Here is a 10,000-nt window from a genome sequence, read left to right as displayed (position 1 = left end):
TAACTACACCTTCTGGGATTTAATTTTGCCCCTTAATACAAAAAGGGAAATACAGAGGAGGGAATTCATTTACTTAAAGACACTACATGAATGACTTTATCTTTTTGACACAATACCTATATCTACTACCATTGTCAGTACCCTCTAAAAAATCTAAGTCATACCAAATAAAAAAACAATATGGAAACTACTTTACAATCAACAAATGAGAGAGTGAAACCATCAACATAACACTAATATTCACATTAATAACATGCAGGAAAATCAGGTTCATCACTACACTGGATTCATATATATATTATTTTTCATAACTTAATCTTAAGGCCTAAAGAACGGAACTGAATGTTTTTGAAGGACATTATAATTTCAGCCAATCTCCAATCTAAAATATTCATTCTGCAATCTTTATTTCACATAAATACTGAATTTCCTAATATCAGCAAGTGTTCATATTGAATGACCAGTTCATGGCTGGGAGGAGGTTGGGGATTATGGACCCATCATTTATTTCAAAATAAGTTTATTTTAATTTCTCCAAAACTGTGATATTCAGGTTGGAAGGGGAGGTATTTTCATGATATTGTTGAAAATATGGCACCCACACCTCCAACTGGTTTGGCCAATCTTGCGTCTACCCACTGCCTTCAACACCTCTGAGTGTTAATATTTTTTCTTTGACTGCCTTACTTATACAATTCTTGCCATTCTACTGTGTATGAATAACTACAAATAAAGTCTCTGGTCATCTCTGTATTTCTAAAATATTGCAACTCTTTTAATCATTTCCAGAATGGAAGTCAAACTTACTTCCCATACAAACAATAATTGCAAGTGAAAGCTATAATTCCAAAGATATGAAACTGAATAAATAATTAAAATAAAATTAACAATACAAAAATAATAATGATGACTACCAGGCATGAGGATCCATTAAGCATGGTGTCTACATGTCTTTGACTACAGAAATCTGAGTCATATTTGCTAGATCTCCAGAGAAATTTTACCTAAACTGTGGAATCACTTTGCTGTACATAGGACGGGAGTTTGCTTAAGCTCATGGCACTTGTAAATTTTCACTCTAATATTTTTTGGAAAAAGAAGAAATAATATTTCTTTACATGATACATCCAGAAAAAAAAAATATTAAAAATACTGCATTAGTAGATAACAATCTGGCAATCTTAAATTCAATTCTCATTCTCATCAGTTCACGTTGACCCTGAGATGATGAAACCAACAACATTGTGAATAAGATCTTTCATTTAAGCTGTGAAAAATGCTTAGCTTCACACTTTTATTCCATGTATTAGCCTTCATCTTACTGTAGACAAAGATTGTCTGACCTTCACGTGTTTTTATCCTAACTTTTACTCCCTGAAAATGCTATCACACTACTCTATAACTTGATAAGAGAGAAAAAAGTGTGTGGTTTTATGACACATTACCATGTGCTCCATATTACAAACTTATGGAAATATCACATTTCTTAAAGCCAAGTTTATTCATTATTTTTCAAACAAGATTAAAACCTGGTTCGAAAGGGTAAATATGTACATTTACAAATAATGTCATTTTAGTATGATAACCAATTCAGATTTTTTTCTTTTCCCATACTTTGTCAAATTTATCTGTTTTCATATACATTTTATCTCATCTTATCATTTTCCTTAAATTTTAGGAATTATTGTCTTTTACAACAAGTATTCCTCTGTTACTTTATAAGACTTATAAATCCTATTTTAGGTGTTAAACAACTGCCATTCAGCTGCTCTTCTTTGCGAGGTTTACAAGCTAAAAGGGCTGGTTGTCAGTTCTGGATTGGACATATGTTATCAGAGCTCTTGGACTGTGAAATTCAAGGCTATGGTAGTAATACTTGTCAAATACAAATACTAAATATATGAGTGCTTTGTTTACTATGTGTAAGCTATATTAACATACCTGCTAAGAAAAGAGCTCAAAACAATTAAGAGTCTGTTGTACACCAAATCTGACATTTTCCAATGAAACTGTCAACAACAAAAAGAAAACTTTAAAATAAATACATATTCCCCACTTCATCCGTAAATGCCCACTTATGGGTATTCAACAGATGACCATCACAATAGTATATAACCTTAGATTAAAATAAATATGTAACATGCACTGAAACATTTTATATTCTTACACAAACTTAACCCATTGATAACAGGGACATCAAATGTCCACTACTGTTTTGTATGAATCTTTTTATGAATATTGATCAAGTAGTCAATAAATAGGCCTATCTGACCTAACCTATTTGCCCTATTCCTTGGATTTTCCGGAAAAAAAATATATTTCTATCATTACTATCATTATTATTGTCATAATAACATTAATGACAATAATAATATTAATTGTTTTTTTTCACAAAGCTTTAAACAATGAGGTAAACAGGTGAGGCTTAAAAAAAAAAAAAAAAAATGAACAGTACATGCCTCCTGGCATCAGTGGGTTAACAGATACTGACATTCACAGACATTTCCAAAACAATATTAACAGAAAGTTGATCTATATTTGTAAAGCTTTTCTTGAGTATTTTACTTATACCTGCAAACTTCATGAGATCCATTAAAGCAATTAAAGCATTTATAACAGGTAACATTACTTAAAGTAGTACTAGCACAAAACATAATGCTATGGCACATATAACATTGAGAACATACAATATATGAATGAAACATTTTCTACATCAGGTGTGGATAAATAGAAACCCTATTTTCTTCACTTTTTTCTTACACCAGATATAGGAACAAAGCCACCTAAACTTCATGGTGAGTAGTCAAACTTCTAAAAAAATCCTTGATTCAAAAATCATAAGTATCTAAGCCTTCTTTATGACATCTTAATTCCATCTTAAATTGTAAGTACCATATTCTAACATATTTCTTGCTTACAACTGCACCACTGACTTTCTGGCAACTAATGGTCCAGCACCTCTTTTATCTTGTTTTTATCTAAAATGTAAAAGTGAATTTCATTAAATTCAGCGAGATTTGGCACTTGTACAAAAGTATGAGAGCTACAGATCAGTACCTCACACTTGAAAGTCAAATGATTACTTTCTGAAGTAGATACAGTGGTATAAATCCATTCTTGTCCTAGAATTCTGCTTTACATCAATTTCTGGGCTACTTTAATTCTCAGATGTTTCTTAACCCATTCACACCCGTTGACTTGCTACCACATTCAGTGGTTTTTGGGTCAAACACTGGCAACAAGATATTGGGTCAAGGCCAGCACACCGGGTAAGCGGGCGTACAGCGCTCACTAGTGGCTAGTGCACCCGAGAATAGCAAGGTGTTAGGCTTATGTGTTCGAATACCCTGGCATTCTGACCATTTAGAGGTGGAATAGCTCCGGCATTAATGGGCTAAAATTCACAGATCCTCTTTTGAAAATTGTATCTAATTATGTAATTACTATCCTTTTTTACTGATTCTCAATTTCAACTTCAACCTCATGAACTGCACAAAAGGAGACAGTAGTACAAAAAGATTTTTCGATTGGTACAGGAATGATTCAATAGTTTCAGGGCCTATCAATGACAAACATCAATATCTTACATTACAGGAAAAGGGCCCTGGTGAAAGTTTAACACATTGGTCGAAGTTTTAATCAAACATTTATGCATTAGGATGGCTGGTTTACATTGTCTGGCACGGTGCCATCCACATCTACTACTGGCTCTGTCTTTGCAGCAAATCATGCCATCCGCTGCTAATAGGTCAACTCACAAACTGCTCACTGCTTTCATATATCAGTTTACTTTTCTCCTGCTACTGAACTGTTGCAACACCTTTTTATTTTTATTTTAACCCGTTGCCGTCGGGGCTGTTTTGACTCAAATGGTCGAAACTGCACCAACCAGAAAGATAGCCATGACAAAATATCTCATTCCCAGCAGCTGGTCCTGCCACTACTCGACATGATATCTTGTCACCTGGCATTGACGGGTTAACCGGTTCCCCACGGAGTTATTTTGGCTCTAAATGGCCGAAATGCTGGGATATTCGAACATATAAGCCTACGCATCAAGATTCTCGGCCGCACTGGCTGCGAGTGAGCACTTTGTGCCCGCTCACCCAGAGCGCCAGCCTGGACAAAATAACTCATCCCTGGCATCTGACCCAAAAACCATTAGACGTGATATCTTGTCACCTGTCGTTAACGGGTTAAGAAGTGTTCCATTCAGCTAAATTTATTTTGTGTAATTCCTTCATCATTTTGCTCACATTTACCCCAAGTTACAGCTTTCCAGCAAAGTGTAAAACTCAGAGTAGTGGTCCACAATGCTTTGGAGCTATATGAGGTGCACAATTGGGGTTTAAGAGGAGTATTAATGAATTATTATGATATCAATTCTTTCAGTCCAGCAAACTAGATAATCTTATAGGGTGCCAGAGAGTCAGTGAGGTACCCTCATTAATATAATGAAAGAAAAAACATTTATATGTCATCAGACCATGGTCTTGCACATCTACTTCCCCTGAAGAAACATTGACAATGAGAGAAGTATTTTCATTCCTACATTTAAGATATTCTAACACTTTTAACTCAAGTGACTCAGAAACAAAACAGTTGATACCAGATCAACAAAAATTGTAAATCATGTTTTCAGGTAATATAACATTAGTGTTTGTATAAGAAATTATAATATATCATAACTTTTCCATTTTTTCTCATACCACACAAACAATGTAGAATTCCCCATCCCTAGAAATTTATTTCCTTTATGAAATTCTGGTGAATTTATCTTTTAGAAAAGGTGTTCTAAACAGCTATCTTTATTCTCAAGAGTTCATCCCTAATTTTCATAGTTCCAAAGAAGTCTCATACATCAATGAAGGTATCTCACAGTTATCTCATCTCTCAGAATATCAAGTAAGTTAGGGACCCCCTCTTCTTTTCGCTCTTTACGTTCCTGTTCAATTTTGGATTTTATGGTAGTCCTGTCTTTCCCTAAAACCCTCCAGAGACTATTACAGAAGCAGAGGAGTGGCATATAAAGATCATTACATATCTTGTTCTTTCCTAGCATCTCAAATTTCCTGAGAGCTACCTCTGCATATTTATAAGACTTTTCAAAATTCCCAAGGGCGTGTAAACATACAATCAACTGGCAGAGTTTACATATGAGGGATCCTGTGTCCCAGTGGAGGATGTAAAACAGGAGGAAGGTATTCTCTAGCACAGGGCATGCCTCCTCAAACTGAGATAAAAGTAGATAATGATCACTAATCTTCACTTCAGATTCATGTAGAAATTTGGTGAACACAGCCGTACGCCTCAATACCTCTTGTTCATGCACAAAATTCATGAATCGTGCTAGACCTTTACAACGTTCAGCAATTACTTCTTGGCTAAAGTTTCCTGAAAAAAAGAATAATAATCATGCAATCTCTGTAATAAAAATTTACAAATATATATCACATTCATATATCCTGTGTAGAAAAAGTATGAAAGAAAATTATTACTTTCAGAATGGAAGAAAGTACAATTTCCATTCAAATAACATTTGTCATAGTGAGCTCTTTTCGTATACATATCTCAATTAATCCCCTGCTCTATAACTACATATTTTTATTTTAATAACTTACATTTATAATTGCACTATTCAATATTAGAGGAACTGTATTTACCTATGATGACCTTTTTGGGGAATCCATCAAACTCCTCCATTAAAGACCTGTGACTCTCCATCAAGGCATTATAGACTGCATGGAACTCTGAGTAGCGGCGCTCAAATGACGCATATTTTTTGTGGCGGGCTTTAAGATTGGAGTACCCAAGTGTGTCTGCAGGTGGCAAGCCCTTCTTCAAAACGGTGAATCTCCTGACCTCGACACAGTACAGCTGTTTCATAAAAGGCAAAAAATGAGAACTCATAATATAAAAAGAAGATAGATATGTTACTTTAGGAAGGAAAATCTTTCTTGACCATGTAATATATAAAAATTATATAAAATGATATGAAATTATATCAAGCACTTCACCCGTTAATGACAGGTGACAAGATATCATGTCAAGTGGTGGCAGCACCAGCCACCAGGAATGAGATATTTTGTCATGGCTATCCTCCTGGCCGGCACACCGGGTAAATCAGACAAGTAGCGCTTGGCTGCGGCCAGTGTGAGCAAATAGCCCAAAGCATTAGGCTTACACGTTTGAAATATCCCAGCATTTCGACCAGTCGGAGCTAAAACAACCTTGGGTTAACAACTAAGATTTTTCTCTTTTCTTGAAGACAATAGTAATTTATATGAAGATATATATACAAATCTCAAGAAACATTGAATGGTTTACATATCTTTAATATATTACACTAGGTCAATCTAAGAAAACAAACCAGAAATTTTATGAAGATCAATGAACATGATTAAGAAAAAAAAGTAATTACACTGATATCCACATTTGAAATAATCTGTTATTCTATTTACTAAATCCTGTAGAACGGATGATGATATATTTCATGGGAAGAAGAGGTATTACAACCTGTTAACCTAGTGATGGGAGTGGATTTGTATGTACACATACATACTGCAAGGACAGAAGAGAGACAAAACTAACAAAAAAAAGCCTTTATAGCTTAATTCAAAATGATTTTTTTTTCTGCCAAAAGAGGCAGTGCAAACCATTGATAAAAGCAGCAGATTCACATACAGTAAGATTTGCTTTCGCAGCACTGGTCTGATCAGTTCAATCGGCTAGTCTCTCTTTCTTAGTAGGCTACGGTCAAGCTGCAATTGCCCGATTTGCATCATATAGGTCTTGCAACTACCTCATCAGCATTGCATAGGTCTTGCAACTGCCTTCAGCAAGAGGTACTGGTTCTGTATACCCTCTCATTCCTCCTGTGACTGTTAGTGAGGAGGCCTAACATTCAGTTTCCTCTTGTTGGACTACATGGTGGGTGGGAGCATGAGAGGAGGAAGGATGTGCTTCTTGCTTGGAAAATTTAACCACCCCATCAGACCACCCAGTACCAATTGTTGACAACACAAACTCAAAGAAATTTATGGTGGTCACCCTGAAGCTCTATAGGGGTCTTAGTGACATAAATAAACCCAGGGCTGGTCCAAGACCAACCTCCAAGACTCAAGGTCTGCATTGGTCTGGAAGACTGGCCAAAAATGAGCAAGAACGGCTACAGATTCAGATAGGGAATCAGGTCCTACAAGAAGCCTGCTCCAGTTTAAGGTCCTCCCCAAAACCACAGCGATTCAACACCCTTTTCAGATGATTAAGGTTTTTGGAACCAAACAAAAAGTCCTGTTGACAATGAGGACATATTAACCCATTCACGACGGGGGCATTCTAGCCTTGAATGTCACAATGCCGGGGCGTTCGAATTATTAGGCCTAAATCAATTAAATGGCTGGCACAATACTGTGCCGCCCGGCCACTGGGCTTTTGAATGAGCGGTACAGTACTGTACCACCCGTCCAGAGAGGGTTAAGATGGTGGCATGATCACTGGAACAGACCCAAAAGGATTCTTTGGCTTAGACCCCTACAAGTGGTCTAAGACCTTGACTGTCGAGAGCCTAAGATAAATTATGCTAATTCAATATTGTGAAGATGGCATTCCTTTTGAGACGTGTCCATCTCTCATGACCTGAATCCTCCTGTTTCCCAGTTGACATCAGATTTCAAATTACATCTGAGCAAAGGTCAGCTTTTTTTTCTCCATCTATATGTTTATTTTTTGTTGAGGATGGTTTTTCTTTTGTAATTATTTATAAAAGTGTAAAAATTTAATCACATTTTTGTCCACCCTTAAATCAGTTATACTTCTGTCAGACTAAGGCCCGTAGTAAAGAACCTGTGGGGTGGGGCGTCGGGAAAATGTGACGGGTGTCGGGTGTAGGACGTTGGATAAAATGTGACGGATAAATAAAATAAAATAGGTTAAATAAAATAAAATAGCAATAGACATTTTCTATTTTATTTTATTTATCCTATTTTATTTTATTTAACCTATTTTATTTTATTTATCCGTCACATTTTATCCACATTTTATCCAACGTCCTACACCCGACACCAGTCACATTTTCCCGACACCCCACCCCACATGTTCTTTACTACGGGCCTAAGTGTAAAGAACATAACAAGTTGATATGATATACTGCAATGCTAGTCAAATATATTATTAAGCTTCATAATATAGTAAAACACAAAAACTGAGAAACACTAAAAACTTTAGTATTAAAATGAGTGAATGAAAGAGAGCAAGAGAGTACTAGATATGTCATGTGACACTCCCTTCCTCTAAAATGTAACCTGTGCTAGTGTGCTGAGCAGGTGGTCAAAACATGGATGCCTCATATCTAATGGGTTCATGGGAAAGACTTAGGACAATCTGTTATCAGCTGAGAAACATTGCTCTGTAAACAGCCAATACAATATACAATATATACTTAAAAATTATAAAATGTACGCTTATAAAGCTTTGTAGAGTACATTTCGTCTCTACCAAGCACTATCTACAGAGAGCTCTGGCAAACAGCAAGCTGCTGAGATCTCTGGTTCTATAGTACCGGTGATGCAGAATGTGCAAGTAGAATGAGAAGAGGAAGTTAATGCAGACCATATGCATCATCTACAATTTGACACTGTGTCAGTATGACTACTTTGTAATGTAGTACTCACAGTCATAAGCACAGGTTTCTTTCCTCTTCCCTAACACTTCATTCATTATTTCTTACTGAATATAAAGAACATAATGACCTGATATGGTCCCTAAACTACAATTTTAGTTTAACCCATTCACGCCGGTTATTCGGTATATGAGGGGAAGCCGCGCGCTCGTAGCTTGAGGCGGGCAACCGAGGCTTGCGGCTTGGCGCCCCGAGAATCTCGAGGCGTTAGGGCTTTGCGTTCAATGGGTTAATACAGCATTGATAAACTGTCAGATAGCATGTAAGTCTCACAAGATAGTAAAACACAAAAAAATGACACACTATTATAGCTCTATCATTATAGTGAGTGATTGAAAGAGAGTGCAAAAAGTCACAATACATTGAATAAAGCTCCCTTGCTCTAAAATGAAACCCATCTTGAGTGCCACATAGGTGGCACTAGTGCTTGTCCTGAGGACTAGTGAAACAAATTTATCCCTGTCTCTAATAGGTTACTATATATCTGCATCAAGATGTAAATTTTTAACCTGACATTAGAAATCATTATGGCCATGGCAAAATGGAAGAGATGCAAATTCTGTTTCTTAAGTTCTCCATGTGTAACATTTTTATCTGGTGACTAATGATGTTAATTAACATCATCATTTTAATTACCCTAATATACACTAATCATCTTTAGTTTAAAATCACAACCACAGGTGGCATATGAGGTCAAATGGCATGATCTGATAGGGTCAGACTTTGTATAAATAGCCATAATCTGATCTCAACAATAGCATATAAGCACTCCCAATCACATTCCTCCACTCCTTTGCTGCAATCACTTTCACCTTGACTCTCCCTCCTCCCCTATCCTATGGTTTTACCATCTATGACTCCTCATGTGATGAGTGACACTGACAAGTAACTGCCAAAATGAGAAACTTCTGCACAGCAACATCAATGACAACAGCTGTTCTGACTACGGGCTGGACTTTGTTTCAAAGCAAGAGTCATCTATCGACTTTGACAAGTAGGTGTCTACCTACCAGACAAGGGCCTAGGAATGCAACACTCCTGAACAGCCTAGCTTCACATGGTGAAGGCTGAAAACTCAAATTGCTTTGGGTTTTTAGCCTGTCTTTGGTTCATAGTCAATCTGGGTGTGGAATCTAATTTTTGAGATCTATTTAAGTTCATCAAGCCTGTACTTGTAGATCTTTCTTTTATTGTCTCTCACATGCATATACAATTGTGTGCAAAGTTTTACATAGTCTACATTCCTTACGCTGAAGGAATAGTTTACAATCTCTCCTCTGTTGGTACTATCACCAATAACTATCAATACCACCTTCCTCA

At 36.4% G+C, this 10,000-nt stretch overlaps 1 protein-coding gene across 2 annotated transcripts in view; it reads right to left on the bottom strand.

The window, feature by feature from the left end:
• Positions 1–10,000, bottom strand: part of Snx21 (Sorting nexin 21) — a 24,902-nt gene that overhangs the window by 1,891 nt on the left and 13,011 nt on the right. For both annotated transcript variants that reach the window (XM_043012821.2, XM_043012820.2), the window contains exons 4-5: positions 5,664–5,877; positions 1–5,394 (exon numbers count right to left, since the gene is read on the bottom strand). The exon at positions 1–5,394 is cut by the window's left edge and continues 1,891 nt beyond it. In XM_043012821.2, coding sequence (XP_042868755.1) covers positions 4,862–5,394; positions 5,664–5,877 — 747 coding nt within the window. In that variant the 3' untranslated portion in view covers positions 1–4,861. The remainder of the gene's footprint in view (positions 5,395–5,663; positions 5,878–10,000) is intronic.

This window comes from Penaeus japonicus, unplaced genomic scaffold (assembly GCF_977035675.1).
Source record: "Penaeus japonicus unplaced genomic scaffold, GWHDUDI00000001_assembly GWHDUDI00000022, whole genome shotgun sequence".
NCBI lineage: Eukaryota > Metazoa > Arthropoda > Malacostraca > Decapoda > Penaeidae > Penaeus > Penaeus japonicus.
This window is presented reverse-complemented; position numbering and strand designations above follow the sequence as displayed.